Source organism: Somniosus microcephalus, chromosome 15 (assembly GCF_052327205.1).
Source record: "Somniosus microcephalus isolate GS21.2 chromosome 15, FLI_Smic_1.0, whole genome shotgun sequence".
Classification (NCBI taxonomy): domain Eukaryota; kingdom Metazoa; phylum Chordata; class Chondrichthyes; order Squaliformes; family Somniosidae; genus Somniosus; species Somniosus microcephalus.
In genome coordinates, this window is record NC_141001.1 from 46,059,590 (window position 1) to 46,086,578 (window position 26,989).

General features: G+C 43.3%; 1 protein-coding gene across 1 annotated transcript in view; it reads left to right on the plus strand.

The window, feature by feature from the left end:
• Window positions 1-26,989, plus strand: part of LOC147106697 (inner centromere protein A-like) — a 47,438-nt gene that overhangs the window by 13,786 nt on the left and 6,663 nt on the right. Inside the window, exons 6-16 of the mRNA XM_086007747.1 lie at window positions 771-840; window positions 960-1,092; window positions 2,256-2,304; window positions 3,082-3,199; window positions 13,208-13,342; window positions 13,640-13,749; window positions 16,129-16,249; window positions 16,386-16,484; window positions 17,472-17,674; window positions 18,806-18,947; window positions 19,870-20,076. Of these exons, the coding sequence (XP_085863873.1) occupies window positions 771-840; window positions 960-1,092; window positions 2,256-2,304; window positions 3,082-3,199; window positions 13,208-13,342; window positions 13,640-13,749; window positions 16,129-16,249; window positions 16,386-16,484; window positions 17,472-17,674; window positions 18,806-18,947; window positions 19,870-20,076 (1,387 nt within the window). The remainder of the gene's footprint in view (window positions 1-770; window positions 841-959; window positions 1,093-2,255; window positions 2,305-3,081; window positions 3,200-13,207; window positions 13,343-13,639; window positions 13,750-16,128; window positions 16,250-16,385; window positions 16,485-17,471; window positions 17,675-18,805; window positions 18,948-19,869; window positions 20,077-26,989) is intronic.

The following is a 26,989-nucleotide window of genomic DNA, read 5'->3' on the forward strand; positions in this document are numbered from 1 at the left end:
TGCAAATTGCACAAAACATTGCGCTAGTTTTGTGAAGTGTTTTTTCTTGAGTTCCCGCTCAAACTCATTTGCATATTGCCAAAAGCAAAATCTGCCATGAACCAGTGCAATTGGGCAGCATTTTAAAATGTGATTTTTTTTTAAAACTTGCTTTAAAAAAATTCCTTTGATATATTGTGGTAAATTGGTGCAGTTTGCTTAATACAGCTGAAAATGGGTTTATCTCAACAACAAAAAATAAGCAATTTAAATCTGGCTCTCCACCACCTGAGTAACCTGATTTTTAAATTACTGAGTGACTTTTTAAAAAAAAACAAAAATATCTGCAGAACCATTTGCTAGTTATGTTGGGGTGCAGTCATCAGTTTCTTGGTAAACTATATATAAAAAAAAAAAAAAATTCAAAAGCTTTTAAAACCTGCCTAATTCCTTGCGCCCAAAAGACCCAGCTTAATTTTTAAAGGCGCTTGAAGGCCTGCAAAAAGAGCACAATTAGTGGAAACTCCCAATGGTGATTAATACATCCTTAAAATTCTGCAATCATTTGCGCTGGTTACACTGATTTCTGGGTGAATTCTGCCGAACAAACCGGCACAACCGAGCGGATGCTCTACCCCAAGTTGTTTGCTTTTTCCGCTTATGGAAAGGGAGATATTGCTGTCTGCATAGCTAAACTGGTGATGCTGAAGATGAGGAGCAGATCCCTTGGCTCATGTAATTGTAAAATGCCGTGTAGGAAACTTGAAAACAGTAAGTTCTTGTCATTGCAGTGTTGAAGCAATTTCTAGCACTCTGCTTGAACTTGAGCAGCCAAAGGAGGGGGAGCAGCCAGCCACATTGGTAGGTAGAATACAATTGGCATTGATTTTCTAAGAGACATTTAATTTCTGTGGCTGGTTTTTGTTTAATTGATAAAATATTTATAAATGGAGGTTCTAAGCGGCTTTATTCGTGTACAGGTTCCTGAAAATCAAGAACGTAGATGCACACGAAGTGTCGCGAAAATTGCCATCCGTAATCTAGAGAAGGAGGTGGAAGCTGCTGTGTCTAAGCCACAAGCTTGCAGAAGTTCATCAAGAATTCAGAGAAAAGGTCTGTGTAATTGGTAAATTTTATAGCTTCAGTCGGCTATATTTCAATTTTACTCTGGAAAAGCTCAACATAGTTGCATGATTTTTTTGAGATGCTGTGCTTAATGATTTCTTTATAAAGTGCATTAGAGCTTGGAAAAAGTAATGGAAAATGGGACATGTATTCCTAAGATACCGAGCCCTATCTAACTCTATAGGATTTTCTAACGCCTATAACTCTGGGTCATTGTTCTCTCCAAGAGTTTATACAGAGAACTTTCTATAATGGGCAATATGAAGGAGTGGCGATTATGTTACGTTTTAATAAAAAGCAATGCTGTGCTACGGCTGCTATTGCATGCGCTACAGTAGAAACTTTACTTGTAGTTAAAATAATTATTTTTAGAGTAGGCTGATCTCAAACTGAACTTGTAGAAGGGCAAAAATGCAGCTTTAACAGAACTTAAACTTGCATCATGTATAGTTGTGTGCATCAAATGTAGCAACAAATTGCATTTATATAGTATGCATAACTTCGATAAATGTCCCAATGGATAACTCTTATTTCTCTATAAATGGTATGAGTTACAAGGGAAAACTGGCATGCAAGTTTGGTTAACAAATTTTATAAACTTGAGTTGAAACTTGAAAGGTTGGGTTCTTCAATGTAGTGGCTAAATTCATCACATAGTTTGGTACGGAGTTCTACAGATTAGGAAGGTCCCAGTTCCAACCAGTGGCCTGTTGGGGAGTGGGTGACCGTGAAGGCACTACAGTTGACCATGGTGTCCCTGCACTAGATAGAGGAAAATAAACCAGGGTTCCTGCTGATTGATGTGGAGTGACCCTTATTGTAAGTTGCATGTGTCTTTTTTTTTTTCTCTCCCCTCATTTCAGGATGCTGAGCCCAGTTTTAACATCAGAACTGTTCCAACTAAAATGGACTTTTTATATATACCAGGATATCTACCATAAATTGAACTTGGAGAAGCAGTGAAAGAGAAAGGAACTTTTCATTCTCCAACGTTTCTAAAGGGAAAATGGTTGCTCGATGACAGCTGAGAGCACCAAAATGGAAGTACCAGATTATGTGAAATTGAATTGTAGCTGGAAAGGTTGCCTGAGGATGTACTTATTGACTGTTATCGCTTGGTTTTTAATACTTGTGTGTTTTTAATTTCACAGACAGCAGTGATTCTGATAAACTGGTATCTCCTGACAGCCAGAGTTTTGGGTAAGTGTGAGAGTTGAGTTTCTGTGTGGACTCCTGCCTGCTGTGTGCAGAGCTCAATGTCCTGAAGTTAAATGTAGCATTGTGGTACTTTGAGCCAGTACTCCACTATTAACCTTGTTGGATCCAACTGTCAAAGCACACAACTAGTGAAATGTTCACATTTTGGGTGTTTAGCATGAAGCAGTTGAGGAGGAGGGGATGTTTAGGAAAAATTCAGCTACTGTGGTATCCACAATTCTCAAATGGTCTGCGGGAGGGGGGGGGGGTGCGAAATGTCAAAATCTCAGCATACAGCTGAGGGAGGTATAGACTGAGGCTTTGTGTTGAGACATTGTACAGGAATATAAATTCTAGTGGGAGAGCTCGTTCATTAGAAGGACATTTTTCCAGTTCCATTAATTATTGCGCTTATAAACACAAGCAAGAGTGAGAGAGTTGATCTCCAAAGCAATCACCACAGCATTGTTGCATCTTTTAACACCACCTGCATACATGAACAGAATCTGAGCAGGCTTGCATATATACCCTGGTTTCTGTTCAGTTTGCATTGCATGAATGGAGTATAATCCCAGTGATGAATATTCAGGAAAGAGGGCTCGAACCAAGCAAGGATTCAAGTTCTGTTATAGTGGACTGTTAAATAGGTTGAAAATAAAGCTGTGAATAAAAGTTACTGTAGTGCACTGTTGGGCAATAAAACAGCACAGAGGATTAGATCATACTGTTTTGGCCATCTTATTTGTAGCTTCATTAACTTCCTAAGTTGCTCTTTCTTAGACGGAAGCGCAGTTACAAGTGCGCAGTGGCAAATGCCTGTAATTACTCTGAGGTATTGGAAAAGGATGATTCTCCACCAAAAAAGAAGACTCCTTCACCGCGTTTTACAACTAGCAAGGTAAATCGTGAGCAAAACCTTCTGAATCTTTGTCCGAGGAGCTCATAGTCTCAATCTTTGTGACAAAGGCGTTTTCTCTGTTAGCTGCTTCTCTCCCTTCCCGTACCCATCAGGCCAAGGTTCCCCCCCCCCCCCCCCCTCCGTCCTAGCCCTGAACTCTCATCTTTCTCTAGTTTCTCTCCTATCTCCCCATATGGCCCCCTCTGAACTCATCTTATCCATGAGACCCACCTCCTGCTTCCTCGACCCTATTCCCACCAAACTGCTGACCACCCGCCTTCCCTTCTTAGAACCATAGAATGGTTACAGCACAGAAGGAGGCTGTTCGGCCAGTCAAGCCCGTGCCGGCTCTCCAAGAGCACTTCAGCTAGTCCCACTCACCTGCCCTTTCCACGCAGCCTTGCAAATTTTATTTTCCTTCAGGTACTTAGCCAATTCCTTTTTGAAAGCCACAATTGAATCTGCCTCCACCACCCTTGCAGGTAGTGATTTCCAGATCCTAACCACTCGCTGCATAAAAAGGTTTCCCCTCATGTTGCCTTTGGTTATTCTGCCAATCACCCGCATTGCCCTCGTCAACCCTCTGTTACCTCATCAAAAAACTCAAATCAATTTAGTTAAAAATGATTTGCCTTTAAGGAAAGCCAGCACGGATTTGTTAATTAATCCATACTTGTCCAAGTGACACTTCATTTTGTCCCGGATTATAATTTCTAAAAGCTTCCCCACTACAGAGGTTAAACTGACTTGTGTGTAGTTGCTGGGTTTATCCTTGCACCTTTTTTTGACAAGGGTATAACATTTGCAATTCTCTAGTCCTCTGGCACCAGCACTGTGTCCAAGGAGGATTGGAAGATTATGGCCAGTACCTCTGCAATTTCCACCTTTACTTCCCTCAGCATCCTAGGATGCATCCCATCTGGAATTAGTGACTTATCTACTTTAAGTACAGCCTGCCCTTCTAGTACATCCTTATCAATTTTTATTGCATCCAGTATCTCCACTACCTCCTCATTCCTACCATCCCAGGTATCAGTCTGATGAATCTTTGCTGCACTCCCTCCATGGCAAGAACATCCTTCCTCAGATAAAGCGACCAAAACTGCGCACAATACTCAAGATGTGGTCTCACCAAGGCCCTGTACAACTGCAGCAAGACATCCTTGTTCTGGTACGCGAACCCTCTCGCTACGAAGGCCAACATACTATTTGCTTTCTTAACCGCCTGCTGCACCTGCATGCTTACCTTCAGCGACTGGTGCACAAGGACACCCAGGTCTCGTTGCACTTCCCCTTCTCCCAATCTATTGCCATTCAGATAATAATCTGCCTTCCTGTTTTTGACACCAAAGTGGATAACCTCGCATTTATCCACGTTATATTGCATCTGCCATGCTTCTGCCCAATCACCCAACCTGTCCAAATCATTCAGGCAGTGCATTCCAGATCTTAACCACTCGCTGCATAAAAAAGATTTCTTTTGCGTCGTCTTTGGTTCTTTTGCCAATCACCTTAAATCTGTGTCCTCTGGTTCTCGACCCTTCTGCCAATGGGAACAGTTTCTCTCTATCTACTCTGTCCAGACCCCTCATGATTTAGAACACCTCTATCAAATCTCCTCTCGATCTTCTCTGCTCCAAGGAGAACAACCCCAGCTTCTCCAGTCTATCAACGTAACTGAATTCCCTCATTCCTGGAATCATTCTCGTAAATCTTTTCTGCACCTTCTCTAAGGCCTTCACATCCTTCCTAAAGTGTGGTGCCCAGAATTTGACATGGTACTCCAGTTGGGGCCGAACCAACTTTTGTAGAGAGGATTCCATTCAGCCCAACTGATCTGTCTGTTGGCTTCAAGGACCCCACAGGAGTTGAATTGTTGGTCAATTTAGTTCTTAGTGAACATGATGTGATGAATTGGAGGATTTCTGCTTTTTTAATGACATTAGAGAGCATTACATCTGAGTCTACAGCATAGAAACAGGCCATTCGGCCCAACTGGTCTATGCCAGTGTTTGTGTGCCACACAAGCCTCCTCCCACACCACCTTCATCTCACCCTATCAACATATCCTTTTATTCCTTTCTCCCTAGTTTGTCTAGCTTCCCCTTAAATTAATTTATGCTATTTGCCTCAACCACTCTGGTAGCGAGATCCGCATTCTAACCACTCTCTGGGTAAAGAAGTTTCTCTTGAATTCCCTATTGGATTTTGTAGTGTATGTACCTTTAAGAGGAACTATGTTTTTGAAGCCCCTGTATACTGTAGTACCAGTAGTGACCACTCGGGTATATAAGCCTGTGTAGCGTCTTGTGTAGTTAGTTCACCTCCAGACTTTGTTCAGTAAACACTTGTTAAATCAACTCCTGCATTCCGTGTCTCCATTAACACACGGATCTAACAGTGGCGACGAGTTAGAAACGAACTTGCCTGCAATTCGGCAGCACCTCAAGGGGATCGATTCCTCAGACGAAGGTCGAAGCCAGAAGCAAGAAAAAAAAACCTGTGGTTTCACCAGCTAAACGGGCTGGTGGCAGGTAGTGCACTGATCCTTCCTGGGCTGCGGCGGGCTAGAGCTCGATCGGGTGGCTCTGCAACGGGGCCGGGCAGCGAGTCGGGAAGCAGAAGCAAAGAGAGAGAGAGAGAGAGGGTGGAGCACTCGGGGCGCGGCCGGTGCTGCAAAGCAGGTCGGCGTTCGGACCGAGCAGAGGGAGGGGAAAGCCCCAGAGGGTCCGCTCCACGACAGGAACGGTTCTCCAAGTAACGGAGAAACTATTGAAGCGATATATAAAAAAAAAATAGAAATACCGCGAAAAGCTGCAGGTCGCAACGGGAACCGCGGAGAACAGCGTTGGCAGCGGCGGGAAAGTGCGGGAGGCGCCATCTTAACTTGGCGGGGAAGAAAGAAAAGCGAGGGAGGCGCCATTTTGATCCATCGGGGACGGAGGAAAAGCGCGGGAAGCGCCATTTTAGATTTTCAAGATGCCGAAGACTGGCAGTATTACTGCTTTCGATAGTGATATAGAAGATTGGACCACATATGTGGAAAGAGTGGAGGTATATTGCAAGGCGAATGAAGTAGCGGATGATAAAAAGGCATCGGTACTTCTAAATCTGATGGGCGCAAGGACATACGGGCTGTTACGAAACTTGATCACTCCAGCCAAACCGATGGACAAGAATTTTAAGGAGATTGTTGATACCTTACAGGAGCACTTAAACCCAACACCGCTGCTGATAGCGGAACGATTCAAATTCTTCAGGAGGAATCAGCACAAGAATGAAAGTAACGCTGATTACCTCACCGAATTACGAAAGCTGTCAAAGCACTGCCAATTCGGGGTAGGACTGGCAGATTCTCTACGAGACAAATTCGTCTGCGATCTCCTAAGCGAAGGAACACAGAAAAGTCTACTTTCTGAGAAAGATTTGACATTGGACAAGGCTTTCAGTGTGGCTGTATCACACGAAGCAGCAGCAAGAGGAGCTGCAGAGATGCAGCAAAAGCCACAGGACTTTGGCACCCATGGAATGACATGGGGTTTCGAGTGATGTTATCGCTGTGGCAGATCCACCCATGACCAGAAGGACTGCTGGTTCAAGGACAAAGCATGCAGGCAATGCGGAAAGATGGGACACATTGCACGTGTATGCAGATCTGGAAAGAAATCCGCTGACAGTAAAAAGGTCAATAAGGAAAAGTACAGAAAGGTACAAATGATGACGGACAGTAGCTCCGAAGACCAGAAGAGCGATAGCGACTCCGGAAACAAGAGACTAAGCTGTCTCAAATTACATAATGTAATTGCCAAAGAAGATTACCAGACCATTTGGGTTACCCTCACGATAGCGGGGTCCCCAGTCAAAATGGAGCTAGATACAGGATCAGCTCTGACCGTCATAAGTCGACGGGATTACGAGCGGCTATTTCCGCATATACCTTTGAAAGACACATCCATTGTCTTGAAGACATATACGGGGCAGAAAGTATACCCCAGAGGGAAAATAAGGGTGCCTGTTGTATACAACGGCAAGGAAATACAGAAGTTGTATTTATACGTTCTGCAAGATGGTGGTCCACCGTTGTTTGGACGTGAATGGATCAGAAAGATACGTTTAGACTGGCACTCCATTCAGGCACTGACGGTGACCAGTAAGAAAAAAAATGATGACGACGTAATACCTGGACGATTAAAAGAAATCTTGGCTAACACCAAAGAAGTGTTTCAACAGGAACTAGGAACCCTGAAAGGCGCCACCGCCTCAATAAAAGTGGAAGATGCGGCAATTCAAGTTTTTTAAGGCAAGGCCGGTGCCATACGCAATTCGCCCAGCCGTCGAGGCAGAGCTGGAGAATTTGGAAAAAGCAGGCGTGTTACCCAAGGTAGATTGGAGCGAGTGGGCAACACCCATCGTCCCGGTCATGAAGAAAACGTTGAATAATGATAAATCTGAAGAACAGAGAAAAGTTCGCATCTGTGGGGATTTCAAGGTGACTAAACCCGGTTCTTCACACGGTACAGTATCCTCTTCCGAGGATAGAAGATATTTTCGCCTCGCTATCCGGAGGGAAACGTTTCACCAAAATTGACTTAGCACAAGCATATCTACAGATGGAGGTTGAGGAGGCCTCTAAAAAGTATCTCACGATAAACACACACACACAGGCCTGTACCAGTACAATCGACTGGTTTTCGGAGTGGCATCAGCTCCAGCTATCTGGCAAAGAGCTATGGAGCAAGTCCTGCAAGGGATTCCGGGGACTCAATGCTACCTAGACGACATCCTTGTAATCCCGTCGTAATCCCGTCTACTTATGACGGTCAGAGCTGACCCCGTATTTAGCTCCCTTTTTAACTGGGGACCCCGCTATCGTGAGGGTAACCCAAATGGTCTGGTAATCTTCTTTGGCAATTACATTATGTAATTTGAGACAGCTTAGTCTCTTGTTTGCGGAGTCGCTATCGCTCTTCTGGTCTTCGGAGCTACTGTCCGTCATCATTTGTACCTTTCTGTACTTTATTGATTTTTTTTCTGTCAGTGGATTTTTTGTTTCCAGATCGGCATACACGTGTAATGTGTCCCATCTTTCCGCATTGCCTGCATGCTTTGTCCTTGAACCAGCAGTCCTTCTGGTCATGGGTGGATCTGCCGCAGCGATAACATCTCTCGAAACCCCGTGTCATTTCATGGGTGCCGAAGTTCTGTGGCTTTTGCTGTATCTTTGCAGCTCCTCTTGCTGCTGCTTCGTATGATACAGCCACACTGAAAGCCTTGTCCAGTGTCAAATCTTTCTCAAAGTAGCTTTTTTTGTGTTCCTTCACTTAGGAGACCGCAGATGAATTTGTCTCGTCGAGAATCTGCCAGTCCTGTCCCGAATTGGCAGTGTAGGGTATCAACAATCTCCTTAAAATTCTTGTCCATCGGTTTGGTTGGAGTGATTAAGTTTCGTAACAGCCCGTATGTCCTTGCGCCCATTAGATTTAGAAGTACCGATGCCTTTTTATCATTTATTTCATTCGCTGTGCAATATTTCTCCACTTTTTCCACATATGTTGTCTAATTCTCTATCGTTATTGAAAGCATTAATATTGCCAGCCTTAGGCATCTTGGGGAAAAAAATGGCGCCTCCCGTGCTTTCCCGCTGCTGCTGACAATGCTGTTTTCCGCGGTTTTTATTTACAGGTGGAGACTAGTTCCCACCGGACTCTCTGGGACTTTTCCCTCCCTCTGCTTGTCCGAACGCCGACCTGCTTTGCAGCGACGGCCGTCTCCCGAGTGCTCCCCCCCTCTGTCTGTGTTTGCCTCCGCCTTCGCTGCTCGGCCCCGCTGCAGAGCCAGCCGATGGAGCCCCAGCCCGCCGCCCAGGAAGGATTATTGCAGTACCTGCCACCAGCTCGGCTAGCTGGTGAAACCACAGTTTATTTTTTTTTTTTTCTTGCTTTTCTTTGACTTTCGTCTGAGGAATCGATCTTCTTGAGGTACTGCCGAATTGCAGGTAAGTCCGTTTCCACTTCGTCGCCACTGTTGTATCCGTGTGTTAATAGAGACACGGAAGGCAGGAGTAGGTTTCACAGGTGTTTACTGAACAAAGTCTGGAGGTGAACTAACAGATACAAGACAATATACAGGCTTATATAGCCCGAGGTGCCATTACCGGCATTCCAGTACACAGGGGGCTCTTAAAGGCACATACACCACAGAAACTATTACTCTTTATTTACTCTATCTAAACCCATCATGATTTTAAACACCACTATCAAATCTCCTCTTAGCTTTCTCTGCTCCAAGGAGAACAGCCCCAGCTTCTCCAGTCTATCCACATAACTGTAATCGCTCATCCCTGGAACGATTCTAGTAAATCTCTTCTGTACCCTCTGCAAAGCCTTCGTGTCCTTCCTAATGCGTGGTGCCCAGAATTGGACACCATACTCCAGCTGGGGCTGAATTAGTGTTTTATAAAGGATTAGCATAACTTCCTGGTTTTTATACTCTATATGCCTCTATTTATAAAGCCCAAGATCCTGTATGCTTTATTAACTGATTTGTTAACCTGTCCTGCCACCTTCAAAGATTTGTGCACAAGCACCCCCAGGTCTCTCTGTTCTTGCATCCCTTTTAAAGTTGTACTATGTATGGTCTCTCCTCATTCTTACTACCAAAATGTATTACCTCAAACTTGTGTTGAATTTCATCTGCCATGTGTCCACCTAGAACCCTCCGTAAACGTCGGCTCATCCAAAACTCTGCTGCCATATCCTAACTTGCACCAAGTCCTGTTCACCCATCATCCCTGTGCCTGCTGGCCTACATTGGCTCCCATTCTGGCAACGCATCAGTTTTTAAAAAAAATTCTCATCCTTGTTTTCAAATGCCTCCATAGCCTCTCTCCTCTCCACCCCTACAGCCCCTCTGAGTACTCTGCACTCCTCCCATTCTAGTCTCTTGTGCATTCCCAATATTCATTGCTCTATCATTGGCAGCTGTGCCTTTAGCTGCCTAGGTCCTAAGCTCTGGAATTCCCTCCCTAAGACACTCCTTAAAACCTACCTCTTTCTTAATATCTCCTTATGTGGCTTGGTGTCATATTTTGTTTGATGTTCCTGTGAAGCGCCTTAGGACATTTTGCTACGTTAAAGGCACTATATAAATGCAAGTTACTGTTGAATTAGCTATTTGAAAGTATACTTATTGTTTAACCTCAATTAAAATTGTCGTCCTCATCATTCAATGGGTGGAATCAAATCTCATTTGTTGAAGCTTCTCATTCTTCCTATCCTAATGAATGTCTTCTGTACCCCCTCCAAGGTATTGCCATTCTTCCTAAACTAAGCTGCTCAACACAGGACACCATATTCTAACTGTAACCTAACAAATTTGTATAGGGTTGGTATGTTCTCTGCTTTATTCTCTAGGCCCCATTTATAAAACCTAGGGTCCTATGTTTAATAGCTTAGCAACTTGTCATTCTACTTTTAAAGATTTTTGTATCTGAACCCCAAGGTGTCTTTGCTTCTCCATTCAGCTTAGTGTTGCCATTCAGTGCATGTTTCCTTTCCATATTCTCCCTCCTAAAATGCATTGCCTTAAATATCACCCAATATATTAGCTCTCCTGAAATCTTATTCAGGCCTCTTCAGTTACCCATGCTCCTATTTTTTAATCTTCAAATTTTGATATTCTGCCCCCTATATTTGTCCAGACCACATGCCATGGTCCCAACATTGATTCCTGTATGCATCACTGTTTATATGCCTCAGCTGTTTTCTGTCCTTTCAGCCATCCTCTAATCCATGCTGCTGCTTTCCCTTTTAATATCAAAAATGCTTCCTTTTTGAAAGTCCCTATATACTATTTCCACTTCAATTTCTTTAACAGTGCACTATTCTTTCCTTCAAGAACTCTTAAATTGGTCATGCATGACTTGCCTTTTAACAAATTCATTCTATCAGTTTCTAAGTAATTTATCCTATATTACAATCTCTAGAACCTCACTTGCCACCAATGTTGGCATGACTGGTCTGTAGTTACCTGGTTTATCGCTTTCTTCCTTTTTGGACACTGCTGTTAGATGAAAACATTCCAGTCCTCTGACACAACTTCTGTATTCAGGGATGTTTGAATGGTTGCAGTCAGACTCTGCTATTTCTTTTGGTTTCGATCTGCATTCTAGCACATATGCCATCAGAGCCTGGTGTGTTTTCACTTGAGTTTCACCAGGTTTCTTTGGGGCTAATTCTTATTTTAATTCCATCTCTTGAATACTTTTCTTTGAAAACCAAGGCATGGTACTCATTTGATGTAATTATGCAATGCTGGAAATCAAACAGAAAAAGTCATTATCTGTGGAGAGAACATGCTCTTCAGAACTGAAATAAAACAAATGAGCATATTAAGGTTAGAAAAGGTGGGGGTAGGAGAAGAAACAAATTGAAAGTATCAGTAGAGTTATTGGGTGATGTAACAGATCATCTTAGCCAAGTAATGGGGGGGAAAAAAAGGTAAATAGTTAAGACAGTGGGAGGCTTAAGAATGAAGGAAGAATTCAGGAAAGGGGCCTCAGTAGGACTGGAACAAAGTGTTCCAACATTTTACAAAGACAACCTGTAACTTGTGGGTTCCCTTAGTGAAACCTTTTTATCTGATGGAAATGAATGAGTTGTGAAGTTGCTCAAGGTGAGAACAAGTTGATTTAGGTAAAGGATGAGGACTGGTTGGGCTACTGTTCAAGGAGGACGAGGATGTCCCGGTGAAGAATTGAGGTGTTGAATGATAAAAAGAAGATTGGGGCCAGAAAATTTGACCTTGAACGGGCATTGGAGAAGTTGCAGATGTAGGTAGACACTGGAAAAGGGAAAAAAGATTTCGGGTTTTAGCTTGCTCTTGTCCCAGTTAGTCTACCAGGATAGACCTGTTTGTATCTTGGAGGAAGAAAATGAGGGATTCAGGAAGTGACCACCTGCTATCCAACAACAGTACCCCTTTGTCAGCACGTTTGATGTCTGGGTTAGAATCAAGAGAATGGAGTGCTGCAAGTTCAGAGAGAGACTGATTAGAGTGAACAAGGGAGCGAAGAGACGGAGCTGGCCAATATCCAAGCAACAGTTTTCAATCTCTCTAGAATGAGAAGGAAAGAAGCCAGAGAGAGAGAGGGCTTTAGACACATAGTTAAAACTGGAGAAAGTCTCATTGCATGGATAGGACATCCTGGCCAAAGAAGAAAACATGCGGGTGAAGGTGGCAGAAGGACTATCGATCGTATCGAACTCCAATTTGTTAACTGGAGGTATAGGGGATAAACCAGAGGCCCTTTGTGGCCAGATGTCTGCAGATAAATACTAGTTATTTAGTATCACTGCCTTTCATTCATTCTAAAATTTTCTGCTTCATTTCTAATTGGTCCTTTCTTGATCTCTTTTTAATTTCTAAATTATTTTATTTCTCTTGACCTTTCTAATCTTTTTTTACTTGATCTCTTAAATGATCTATTCTCAGCTCGGATGGGGGGGGAGAAATTCCTTAGGGTACCTTGACTCCATTAACTGGTACACTGTGGTGGGGATAGCTTGGTGAGGTTGGAACTGGCAGAATGTACAGTGGTGCTGCCCTATGATTTCCCATTGGTAATTGGCCTAATTCTAATGCAGATAAAGGTTACATTTCATAAGAGACTGTACAAAACATTGGCAACTTTATTGATTTCTGAAGTATGCTGTTGCATAGAATTTTCATTCTACAATCCACTTCGAGTTGAATTTGTACATAGTTTGAAGCTGTGCTTGAAAAGTTTAAGTGCTGCAAGACTTGATATTTGAAATTAACATGTAATCTTCAGAAGATTATGAAATGTACAGAACCAAGGTGTTGAATAAATGAGAATACTTGGTAGACAATGTTTTTTGTACCTTCGGCTATTGAGATGGATTCTGGATATAAATCACTCCCATTCCCTGAATCCAGCATACAACAGAGACCAATGAGTTTACCTGAACAAATCTTTTGCTTTTGTAGATGGTTCGACCAAAGCACAAAAGCTTCCTCCACGCAGTTCAGAAGAATCAATTGCTGATGACTCCTGTTTCTGTTGGCCGCACAGTGGTGAAGTCCTTCATTAAACGCAACACTCCACTGAAAGTTGATCCCAAGGCATGTGTATTCTGTCTCCTTTTTAGGATATTTAATATCTTTGTATACAAGGAGACCTGAGGTTACCTAGAAGTATGCAATCCTTGGCTGGATGCCTCACTGAATGCTAGTGATTTTGTGTTGGTATTGTATTGAACTCAATTTATTGTATTCATTATATACTTAATGACTTTTGACTTATTTTTAATTTCTTCAGGTTTTTAATGGATAATGTATCTCTACTTGGGCAGTAAATTAAAGTAAAACTCACCGTGTAATTGATCCAGCTATTTGCTAACTTCCCCCTGTATATTTTAGGAACGGGAGAAGGTCCGTCTGGCAAATCTAAAGAAGAAGCAAGAGCAGGAGGAAGAAAGAATACAGAAGGTGGAGGAAGAGAAGAAACGCAAATTGGAAGAGTTTAAAAAGTAAGCAAATACAGGAAACTCTTTGGTATACGGGACCGGGATGGTGCCGGTTGATTAAAAATTCCGGATGACTGAGAGGGTTATCTACTGAGGCTATTTTTAACAAACAAAAATAAAAAAATCAAGAAATGTGTAGTATACAGTAATTGGGTACTCGGCTACAGAATGTTGTTAAATGGATGGTGGAAGATGCTTGATTAAGTACAGTACTGCCAGTTGAGGGTAATCCATAACTCTTTAATTACTTAACAGTAAAACAAAATGTATACAGTAAACGACTGTATACAGTACTGTAGTTGACTACACTTATTCCAAGTCAGCTGGTTCATCAGGAATATCCATGTCAGCTGGGTCATCAGGATCATGCACTTAAACAGATTCCTCAGGCACTTCAACTGCTTCAGCTCTTTTGGAAGCTTTCTTAAACATGTCCCGGATGTCTGCTTGCTTAGTGGACGCTTGCCTTTTTAGTCACACTCCTATTATTGAGGTGTTCGGACTTCCGACAGCGCCAAAAAGCCGATTAGTGGCAGTTTGGAGAACTACCCCCACTGACTAACTCGGCCACCACGGGAGACTCGGACTCTGCAACATTTCCAGTTATTGAGGTGTTGTTTTCAGAGTATGAATTTTGCCGGTTAATAGAGAATTCCGGATATTTAGGTGCCATCCATTTAAACGAGAGTTTAATGTGAACCTGAATGCAATATTCTAGACTGAGGCTAGCCTGAGTAACAGAATGCATCAGACCTCTGGTTTTGGACACTCCCCTCTCTTTTTCCCTTTTCCCCCACCTGCCCCCCCCCCCCCCCCCCCCCCCCAACAAGTGGAAGCATCTTCTCGAAGTCTACCTTATCATCCTTTCATAATCTTAGAACTCTTATCAAGTCACCCCTTGTGCCCCAGCCTGTTCAATCTTTCCTGATTGGTGTAATCTCTGTTCTGGTATAATCTCTGTTCTGGTATCAGCCATGTAAATCCTTTTTACACTTCTCCAGTGCCTCTATATCCTTTTTATTATAGAGAACAGAACTGTGCGCCATACTCCAAGTGTGGCCTAACCTAAGGTTCTATACAAGTTTAACATAACTTCTCTGCTTTTCAATTCCATCCCTCTAGAAATGAACCTGTGCTTTTTGCTTTTTTAATGCCCTTATTAACATGTGTCGCTACTTAGTGATTTGTATATCTGTACCCATAGATCCCTTTGCCTCTCTACCCCATTTAGACTCTTATTATCCAAGTACTGTTGTATGTAGCCTCCTTATTGTTCCTGCCAAGATGCACTACCCCATAATTCTATCTTGTATAAGTGTAACTGGCTCGAAGAGTATAACCAATTCAGTAGCTATCCAATTGCAGTAACCAAGCCTGGTTTGTCTATTTTGATGCAAGCGCAACTGCAGTGTGAATAAACTGGTTTGTCTGATTTTTAAAGCTCGTAGTTGGTCATGCAGGAAATTTGAATTTTTACCAAAATTTCTATTGGAGAGCACAGTGACTGGAATGTGCAAGATCCCCAGATGATGGCCCATAGTGGAAGGTAGCATCAGGGTTGAAAACAATAAAAGCTACATTTAAGTCGTGAAATCAGCTACATGAGTGCAAATCATCATCCTTTCTCAGCACGGCATTTGTTCGTGGTATGGTGATTGAGCAATGGCTTGTTTGAGAGCGGCTGAGGAGGGAGGGAAGCAGATAAGTACCACTAGGGAGGACCAAAAGGTTGAAGGAGGCTACCATAAAGGCAGAGATTGGAGTAATTGTGAACTGGGTTCCAAATAGCTGATGATTAAACTTGATCAAAATTAATTGACAAGGAGGCAAGAGCCTGAAAAGGGAAAACAAATATGTAGAATGAGGTTTTTTTAAAAAAAAAACGCTTGCAGAAAAGGCTCAGTGGTCGACTGAGTTGGGTGAGACTTGCGAAATTGGCCAAGTGTCACTTAGTTGACAGAGCCTGCAAAAGCATTGACAGTTGACACAGCAAAATGTAATGGGAAATGTTAACGCAAGTGACTAAAAATTATGGCAACAGGAAGTAAGGTCTGTAGAAAAGAAGTGTGTGTAAGATTTGTTTTCATACATATTTTCCCTGAAGAGCAATTGAGCATGGGTACCTGTTGTTTTCTTCCTTCCACTCTTGCTAGCCTGGTGTTGGAGGCTAACTTGTAACTTCCTCACTGCCCTTCCTGGTTAACTCAACACATACCAGGGATTCCGAAAGGACCTTGCTGATCCATTGAAATAATTAACTTGACTAATATTTTCATTCACCCCTGCACCCTTGTGCTCTTAAGGGGGGGTTGGGGGAGCTTGAATATAATTGTGATTTTTTTTTTTCTCCCCCAAATGACCAAATATTTATACCTTGTACAGGAAGCGGGAAATGCAGGCAAAACGTGTTTTGGAAACTCGGTCCAGAGTTCAACAACAAGAAGAGGCGAAGAAAAAGAAAATTGAAGAGAAGTTTGCTCAGATTGATGAAAAAAATGCAAAGGTATGGCAATTCTGATGCTGCCTAACTGCAGGTAACCCAGGCATCAAACAATTAGGGATTGGCTACCATGTTTTTACCTCTGTAGTGTACCCATTCACTTAAAGGGGTTGATGTCGTATTCTGTATCGCTTTACAGATGCGTGAGGAAAGACTTGCTGAAGAAAAAGCAAAAAAGAAAGTAGCTGCCAAGAGGATGGAGGAGGTAGAAGCTCGAAATAAGAGATTGCAACAGCTGGTATGGCTGCTGTACCATTGAAGCCCTTTCTTTATTCAGTTACTTCTCTTTATGCTACCATTAATTTGCATTGGTTTCAGTTCTATGGAAGCTGGTAGACCCTTGGTACTTCATGCATGTCTATTTTTCTAGTGATCCTGGCTCATTGGCAGATTAATGTCCAACCTTAGACAGCAGCTGAGATTTTTTTTTCAAATGATAGTAACTTCTATTTATTATGGCTCGTGATTATCACATTTGTTGAATTTGATTATGCTAAAATGGTAGAAGGCTTTTTAAAAATTATATTCCACCCTTCTCGACTAAATCCCCTCCCTCCTGGGTTTGGTGGCAAGCTATTGTTTCTGATATACATTTATGAAGTTTTCGCTTATTTGCATAACTCCAGGACCTCAGCAATAGTAGACTGAAAGTTCCGGATTTTTTTTTCTACCGCCCTCAGATTTTGTTTGCTGCAACTTGCTCTACTGTTTCAGCAGCTCTGAAACAAGCTTTACAAGACTTCTAAAATATGCCATTTGTGGTACAGGAAACTTTCGTTTAACCGGAAGTTAAATGTCCGGAAAGCTCTATCTACCGGCAAAATTCAGGAGCCGTTTCCTATTAGTTTTTTTACTTCTCGTTGCTTTTCTTTTTCCAGTCAGGCTCTGCAAGGTCTAGCTGAAGCTGTTGCTTAGCTACAGAGATGCTTTTAAGCTGCGGCCGACTGTTTTGAAGCTGTTGCTAAGCAACAGGGTTTGTTGATTCACACGGAGCTCAAAAGCTCCGTATGTTTTAACATTAGCGCTGGTTTCTACGGCAGTTTTGATGGTACGGCACCAGCTCAGTCCCGTCAGTGCCGGATACCAGAAAGTTTCCTGTATATGGTTTTTAATCCTATTGATCAACACTTGGATAGCTCCTAAATCTTGCAGGTGCTTCATTCAAATTCTGATGAGCTAAGAACAATTGTCTGAAGAGACCTTTAATCAGTGCTTACCCATACAGGAGGAAGAGGAGTGCAAACACAAAGAGCTACTGCAACGCAAGAAGGAGGAAGAACTGGAGCGGCAACGTAAAATGGCAGAAGCCAGAAAGCTTCAAGAGCAGCGGCAAGCTGAGCTAGAGAGAGAGCGACAGCGTGAGCTGCAACTGGCTGCAGATAGGGAACAGGAAAGAAAGAGGAAACAAGAGAGCATCCAGGCAGAGAAGTATGTAGCAATAAAATGCTGTAGTTGTCACCGCTGATTTTATTGTCGATAAAATCAGCTCTTCAACCCAAATGCTCTAATGCAAGATGACCACTTTGTGTAGTACTCTTAAATTTATTACCTTAACTTCATATTTTTCCTACCACTATATATAAAACTTGCAACGACCAGTACTTTAACCAAGTATTAAACAGCTCAAAATACTCTAGACATAAAGCCAGGTTTGGAAGGAGAGAACCTGTAATTGTACTGCTGAGTATTTACACAGATCAAGTGGGTATTAAATGAAATTTTCATATCGGCTATTGCACTTACTGAAATCCCAGCGACAGCACAGAGTATAATGGGCTATGCTAATGAGATGATCATAATCATACTGTCTGGTGCTTACAACTTGAATTGGCAAGCTAGCAACAGTGCTCCCGCTCTTAAGCTTTTTGCAGAACTCCAAGTGACTAGATGGAAAAGTTTACATTTTAAATCTGGACAACAGCTTTTTAATCGCATTCAGGTCTCCCCATATTTCCAATCCTGGTGGAATTTTAGGTGGATTAACGTTACTATTTTTGGTGCAGTGGTTGATGTAACTGGAATCTGTTGTAACTGGAATCTGTTGTAACCAGAATAGTTGTCTTAAATTGGTTGTGGTAATTGGAGAGTGCTGATCGCTGAGGAATTTATACTGCCTTGCCAGTAGGTGAGTTGGCATCTAAAGTACACTAAGCTGTGTAGACTGACTGCCGCTCTCGTCCACCTGCACTCTTAGCTGTAATCGCCAGGAACGCTTCTGCCTGCCTTGGTCTCTGGGCTGTTGCTTCCAGTTGTTAGATAATGGGAAACCAACCCAACTTGTGCCTTGTCCCCAACCCATTTGCACTTTGTTTATTTGGTCGGTCTCAAGTCAACGCTGATCGAACACTCCTTCAATATAAACGGTACAAACATGAATAAATGAAAGACAGTATTCAAGTGTCCAATACTTGTCAACTGTTACATTGGGGAGGTGTTACCTGACATTTGTTATTTCCCTCATTGCTGGAGTTCAAAATTAGTAGATTCATGTTAAATGTATTGCTCTAAAAATAGAATTGTGCAAGACCAGGAATGAATAGCAAATTTAACTTTTATCAGAGAACGTGAACGTCTGGAGAAAGAAAGAGCCCTCCAGTTACAGCGAGAGCTGGAGCGAACAGCACGGGAGGATGCTGCACTGCAGGCTCAACGAGAAAAGGAAAAGCTTCAAAAGGAAGCACAAGAAAAAGACCGAAAGCAGGTAAGGGACCTCGTCTTTGGGATACTGGTGTATCTGCCACTTCCTTTCTCTTTTTTCCCCTCTTTGTGCAGTAGGTGAAGTGTAAAAGAAAGGGGATTGGGTGAAGAAACTGTCTAGTTATTGAAATGTCTATACTGTATCTTTCAGCAATTAAAAGTAAAATCCAACTTCAGGATATTTGGCTTTAATTGGTAATGACATTGGTATTGCACCAGCTAAATAATGGAAAAATAGATGCCTGTGGTCTTGATCTCCACTTTCAGAAGGTTGCTGCTTTTTTAGAAAGTTGGATTCAGTGCTTTCCCCAATTAGCTCAGTGAAACTATCCATCCAGTTGCTAAGCAATGCAGATCAGTAAGTTTCCAGGTTCAGTTGTTGGGCTGTGGTGAGTTAGCTGATCTCTTCCACTGGAGAGGAGTGAGTGTGCTATCATTGGCTTTGGTTAGGGAGGGAAAATCTGATGCAGTTCCTCCAACAGATCATTATCCACCAATTTCTATAGGCGTTGAGCATAAAATCAGGTTTCAATAGCTTGTGACTTTTTTTAAAAACTCGTGTGCATACAATCCCCCCACCACAATGTGGTTGAATGACCTGCTGATCTCACTGAAACTCACATGAATATCATTCTGGTGATGTACTTCCCCCCCCCCCCCCCAATATGGGGTCAACACCATCATGATTGGGGGAAGGGAGAGTTTTACAAGATATTCTAATCTAGTATCTACTTTTCCACATCACTTGGTGATCTCATCACTTGTTCAGCTGATCTGGCTAGTTTGAAGCAAATAGAGCCCACTTGGTGGGCTGAATCATAGCTATTTAAGGTTGTTGGCAATTGTATTTGTGCTGTACAGTTGTGTCTTGACTAACACAGTAGCCCAGAGCTTTGAGCTTAATATTTGCATGTGCCTATTTGTAGGAAGAACAGCGTTTGGCAGAGCTGGAAAGGCAGCGTTTGGAAAAAGAGAGAACTAGAAAGGAGCAGGAAAGACTGGAGCGTGAACGACAAGAAAATGAGAAGAGACTTCGTGAAGATGAGGAAAGAAAATGGAAGGAAGAACAAGACCGGAAAGCAGAGAAGGAAGTCGCCAGCAAAAATATACTGAATGTGACTGTGGAAGTGCATGTAAGTGTTTCAGTGATGAGGGTGGGAGAGGGAATGGAGAAGGACTGGAGACACTTGTTGATTTCAGTTCTACATTGTAGTGCGATCCTTTAGATTTTAAATTAAGGTGTGTTGGAGCACTAGAGTGCAACATCAGTGGTCAGTATCACCTTTATTCTACCTCTCCTCCCTCCCTAAAACAGAAAGACCTTGCATTTGCAAGGTGTCTTTCATGACCTCTGTCCCAGAGTGCTTCACAGCCAACAAAGTACTTTGAAATATAGTCATTGTTACAATATAGAGAAAGGTGGCAGCCAATTTGCACACAAGATCTCAAGCAGCAATGAGATGAATGACCAGGTAACTTTTTTGGTGCTGTTGATTGAGGGATAAATGTTGGCCAGGAGAATTCCCCTGCCCTTCAAATAATGCTGTGGGATATTTTATGTCCACCTGAGGGCAGATGGAACCTTAATTTAACATCTCACTTGAAACGTAGCATCTCTGACAGTGCCGCGCTCCTTCAGTACTGCACTGAAGTATCAGCCTAGATTATAAGAACATAAGAAATAGGAGCAGGAATAGGCCATGCGGCCCCCGGAGTCTGCTGCGCCATTCAGTAAGATAATGGCTGAACTTCTACATCAACTCCACTTTCCCTCCCTACTCCCATATCTCTTGGTTCACTTCGTGCCCAAAAATCTATCGATCCCAGTCTTGAATATACACATTAACTGAGCATCCACAGCCCTCTGGGGTAGAGAATTCCAAAGATTCACAACCTTTGGAGTGAAGAAATTTCTCCTCATCTCAGTCCTAAATGGCCGGAGAGGCCAGCGAGAGGAGCAGTGATGCTATAAAGAGCACGAGAGGAGCAGCAGCGCTGTAAAGAGCGTGAGAGCAGCAGGAAGAGGAAGCAGTGGACCTGGGCGAGACCAGAGCGTGAGAGGCCGAATCTGAAAGTGACGTCAGAGTAGAAAAAGTGACATCTGCTGAGTTAGTTCTTATCTATTAAATAGAGGCATGGCAGGGCAGCTCAGTCCTGTGGAGGGCACATCCTGTGCCATGTGGGAAGGCTATGGCAGCTCAAGATCCGTGTTTGAGAGCTTGAGCGGCAGCTGGAGTCACTGCGGTGCATCTGCGAGGCTGAGTTACGTGTGTAGTGTGTTTCTGGGGGTGGTCACCCCGCAGCTTGAGTATGCAGGCAGAAAGAAAATGAGTGACCGCCAGACAGAAGAGGAGGACCAGGCAGGTAGTGCAGGAAGACCCGGCGTGCATCTCTCTCTCTCCAGTATTCTGTTCTGAGTACTAATGGGAGCAATGGTTCCTCTGGGGAGTGCAGCCAGAGATGAGTCCACGGCACCACGGGTGGCTCAGCTCCACGGGGGGAGGAAAGAGTGGAAGAGCAATAGTGGTAGGGGATTCGATAGTTAGGGGAGCAGACAGGTGTTTATGCGGCCGCAGATGTGACTCCAGGGTGGTATGTTGCCTCCCTGGTGCTAGGGTCAAGGATGTCACTGAGCAGCTGCAGGACACTCTTGAGGGGGGAGGGGTGAACAGCCAGAGGTCATTGTCCATATCGGTACCAACGACCTAGGCAGAAAGAGGGACAAGGTTCTGCAGGCAGAGTTTAGGGAGCTAGGAGAGATTAAAAAGCAGGACCTCAAAGGTAGTAATCTCCGGATTACTCCCGGTGCCACGTGCTAGTGAATACAAGAATAGGAGGATAGTGCTGAGGAATGCATGGCTGGAGAGATATGCAGGAGGGAGGGCTTTAGATTCCTGAGGCATTGCGACTGTTTCTGGGGAAAGTGGGAACAGTACAAGCCGGACAGGTTACACCTCAACGGAGCTGGGACCAATATTCTCACGGGGAGGTTTACTGGTGCTGTTGTGGAGGGTTTAAACTAGCTTGGCAGGGGGTTGGGCACCAGCATATAGGAGCAGAAAGGAGGAATAAGGTGCGTAAGAGTGAATGTGTTGGATAGTATTGGAGAAGAAAGTAGTACCATATTAGATAGGAGCAGACTAAGAAAGACTACAAAAAATTCAAAAATGGGTTTGGAATGCATGTACAGAAACACTGGTAAATAAGGTTGGTGAGCTACAAGCACAATTAGCCTTGTGGCAATAACAAATGTGGCTTAAATGCAGTGAGGACTGGGCACTTAATATTCATGGGTACAAAGTGTTCAGAAAAGATTGGGAAGGAAAAAACGGAGTTGGGGTGGCAGTGCTGATTAAGGAAGACATTGTAGTGTTGGAAAGAGAGGATGTTCTTGAGGGGACAAGGACAGAATCCATTTGGTTAGAGTTGAGGAGCAAAAAGGGTATGATCACGCTATTGGGGGTAGTCTATAGGCCTCAAAATAGTGAGGGGGGAGGTAGAGGAGCAAATCTGTAGGGAAATCGCAGAGATATGCAAGAGCTATAGAGTGGTGATATGGGGGACTTTAATTACCCAAATATCGATTGGGATAATGCTAGGGTAAAGGGAAAGGAGGGGGAGGAATTTCTGAAATGTGTTCAGGAGAATTTCCTTGACCAGTATGTTCTTGGCCCAACTAGGAAGGAGACATTGCTGGATCTGGTGCTGGGGAATGAGGTGGGCCAGGTTGACCAAGTGTCTGTGGGAGAACACTTGAGTACGAGTGATCATCATATCATAAGATTTAAATTAGCAATGGAGAGGAGCAAGGAACAATCTAGAGTGGAACTTCTAAACTGGAATAGGGCTAAGTTCAAAAGGATCTAGCCAGGGTAAAATGGAACAAGACTGACAAGAAAAACTGTGATGGAACAATAGCTGATCTTTAAGGAGATGTTCCAAGTACAGGCTAGGTACAGTCCAACAAGAGGGAAGGGTAAGGGAACCAAAGCAAGGGCTCCTTGGATGATGAAACAAAAATGATGCATGTCAGGTGAATACTTCAAGGGAGAACCAGACCAAATACAATAAGTTGAGAGGGGAAGTGAAGATGAAAATAAGTTTGGCAAAGAGAAAATATGAGTAGAATGGCGGTTAACATAAGAAACCCAAAAATCTTCTACTGGCATGTGAACAGTAAGTGGGTAGTAAGAGGCAGGGTGGGGCCTATTGGAGACAAAGAAGGTGATATATGCTAGAGGTGCAGGACAAGGCTAGAATATTCAATGAGTACTTTGTATCGGTGTTTACTAAGGAGGTGGATGCTGACAAAATATTGGTAGAAGTGGAAAAGGTAGAAGCGCAATGGAAGGGGTGAAAAATGATACAGGATGTACTAGAAAGGCTGGGTATGCTTGGAGTGGACAAGTCGCCTGGTCCAGATGGCTTGCATCCCAGGTTGCTAAGGGAATTGAGGGAGGAGATAGCGGAAGGGCTTGCCATAATTTTCCAATCTTCCCTAGATGCGGGGGAGGTGCATGAGGATTGGAATGTGGCAAATGTGACCCCATTGTTCAAAGGCTGTAAGGACAATCCTAGTAACTACAGGCCGGTTAGTTTAACATCAGTGTTGGGTAAAGTTTTAGAAACAATAGTCAAGGAAAAAATTAACAGGCACTTGGAGAGGTTTAAGTTAATTAAGGAGAGCGAACATGGATTTGTAAAAGGCAGATCGTGTTTGACTAATCTAATTGAATTTTTTGATGAAGTAACAGGGAGGATCAATAAAGGGAATGCAATGGATGTTGTCTACATGGATTTTCAGAAGGCGTTTGACAGAGTACCACATATATAAGGCTGGTTAACAAAATTGAGGCTCATGGAATAGGTGGGCCAGTGGCAGCTTGGATAAGGAATTGGCTTAAGGACAGAAAACAGCAAGTTGTGGTAAATGGCTGTTTTTCAGACTGGCGGATGGTAGACAGTGGTGTTCCACAAGGTTCAGTGCTGGGGCCATTCCTTTTTTTGATGTAAATGTCCTGGATATAGGAATACAGAGTAGAATTTCTAAATTTGCCAATGACCCCAAACTTCGGGGTGTGGCAAACAGTGATTACACCAATCGACTGCAACAGGACATAGAAAGGCTAGCAGAATGGGCAGACGGAATTTAATAGAGAAGTGTGAGGTGATGCATTTTAGCAGAAGGAACAGGGAGAGGCAATATACACTTAATGGCACAGTTTTAAAGAGTGTGCAGGGACAGAGGGACCTGGGAGTTGATGTGCATAGGTCCCTGAAGGTGGCGGGACATAGAGAGAGTGGTTAGCAAAGCATATAGGATCTTGGGCTTCATAAATAGATGTACAGGAAACTTTGGTTTATCCGGAGGTTAACTGCTCGATCCACCGGCAAAATTCAGGAGTTGGTTCAGTAAGTTTTTTTTCTTTTCGTTGCTTTTTTTCCACCAGTCAGGCTCTGCAAGGTCTAGCTAAAGCTGTTGCTTAGCTACAGAGACGCTTGCAAGCTACGGCTGACTGTTTAGAAGCTGTTGCTAAGCAACAGGGTTTGTTGCTAGATACGGAGCTCAAAAGCTCCGTATGTTTTAACATTAGCGCTGGTTTGTCCGGCAGTTTTGATGGGACGGTGATGGGCCTTCAATAACCACAAAACTAGAAGTTATAGACTTAAACAAGTTGGCTTTTAATCACTAAGATCAGAGCTAACATCTCAACACGCCGACTGGCTCACAGGAATGAGTCATACAGATCCTGGGATCTTTATGTAAGAGAAGTCAGGGGCGGAGCCAAGACCTGGAACCTCCCAGGTTAGTCGGGAAAGAGGAAGTGAAACTATACACAGTGGGGGAGGGTAATATACATGAGTGCAAAACGAATACAGGATCAAGACAAACAGATTTCATTACAGACGGCAACAGCTCGGTCCCGTCGGTGCCGGATATCACAAAGTTTCCTGTATTGAGTACAAAAGTAGAGAAGTTATGCTGAACCTTTATAAAGTGCTGGTTAGGCCACAACTGGAGTATTGTGTCCAGTTCTGGTCACCACACTTTTTAGGAAGGATGTGAAGGCCATTGAGAGGGTGCAGAGGAGATTTACCAGAATGATTCCGGGGATAGCTACAAAGACAGGTTGGAGAAGCTGGATTTGTTTTCATTAGCGCAGAGGAGGTTGAGGGGTGATTTGATAGAGGCGTACAAGATTAGGATGGGTTTGGATAGGCCTGACGGGGAAAGGCTATTTTCACTCGTTGATGGTACAAGGACTAGGGGACACGGATTTAAGGGTTTGGGAAAGAGATACATGGGGGATGTGAGGAAAAACTTTTTTACGCAGCGAGTGGTGAGGACCTGGAACTCGCTGCCAATGGAAGTGGTGGAAGCGGAGACACTGTTTTCAAGGGGAGACTGGATAGGCACTTGAGGGAAATAAACTTGCAGGGCTCCAGCGGGGGAATGGGACTGACTGGATTGCTCTACAGAGAGCAGGCATGGACTCAATGGGCTGAATGACCACCTTCTGTGCCGTTATGACTCTTATCCTGAGTCTATGACCCCTAGTTCTAGACTCTCCAGCCAGGGGAAACAGTCCCTCAACATCTACCCTGTCAAGCCTCAAAGAATTTTATATGTTTCAATGAGATACCTCTCATTCTTCTCGACTCCAGAGAATATAGGCCCATTTTACACAATCACCTCACAGGACAGGCCTCTCATCCCAGAAATCGATCTAGTGAACCTTTGTTGCACCCCCTCCAAGACAAGTATATACTTCCTTGGGTAAGGAGAGCAAAACTGTACCCAGTACTCCAGATGTGGTCTCACCAAAGCCCTATATAATTGCAGCAAGACTTCCTTACTCTTGTATTCGAACCCCCTTGCAATAAAGGCTAACATACCATTTGCCTTCCTAGCTGCTTGCTATACCTGCATGTTAACTTTGTGATTTGTGTACAAGAACCCCCAAATCCCTCTGAATACCAACATTTACTAGTCTTTTTTTAATTCTGCTTTTGCATTCTTCCTGCCAGTGGATAATTTCACACTTCCCCACATTGTACTCCATCTGCCAATCATTTAGCCAGTCTGTATCCCTTTGCAGTCTCTTTGGGTCCTCCTCACAGCTTAACTTTCCCCCCTAGTTTTGTATCATGAGCAAACTTGGATACATTACATTTGGTCCCCTCACCTGAGCCAGTGATCTAGATTGTAAATAACTGAGGCCCAAGCACTGATCCTTGCGCTAGTTACACCTTGCCATCCTGAAAATGACCTATTTATTCCTACTGTTTTCTGTCTGTTAACCAATCCTCAATCCATGCTAATATATTACAGGAAACTTTGTGCTATCCGGGACCGAGCTGTTGCCGTCCCATCAAAACTGCCGGACAAACCAGCACTAATGTTGAAACATACGGAGATTTTGAGCTCTGTATCTGGCAACAAACCTCGTTGCTTCAGCTTCTAAACAGTCGGCCATACCTTGCAAGCGTCTCTGTAGCTTAGCAACAGCTTCAGCAAGACCTTGCAGAGCCTGACTGGTGGAAAAAAAAAGCAACAAAAAGAAAAAAAAACTAACGAAATGGCTCCTGATTTTTGCTGGTGGCTCGAGCATTCCGGACAGCTAACCTCCGGATAAACCAAAGTTTCCTGTACCTCCAATCCCATGAGCGCTAATCTTGTGTAACACCTTATCGAATGCCTTCTGAAAATCCAAATATATTACTTCCACTAGTTCTCCCTTATCTACCCTGCTAATTGGTCAAACACAATTTCTCTTTCATAAGACCATGTTGACTCTGCCTAATCATATTGTGATTTTTTCCAAGTCCTCTGTTACCACATCCTTAATAGCTTCTAGCATTTTCCCTACTACTGATGTCAGGCTAACTGGCCTATAGTTCCCTGTTTTCTCTCTCCCTCCTTTCCGGAACAGCAGGGTTACATTTGCTACCTTCCAATCCATGGGGACTGTTCTAGAATCTAGGGAATTCTAGAACAGATACAAAATAAAGTCTCTGCCATTTCCTTATTCCCCATTATAATTT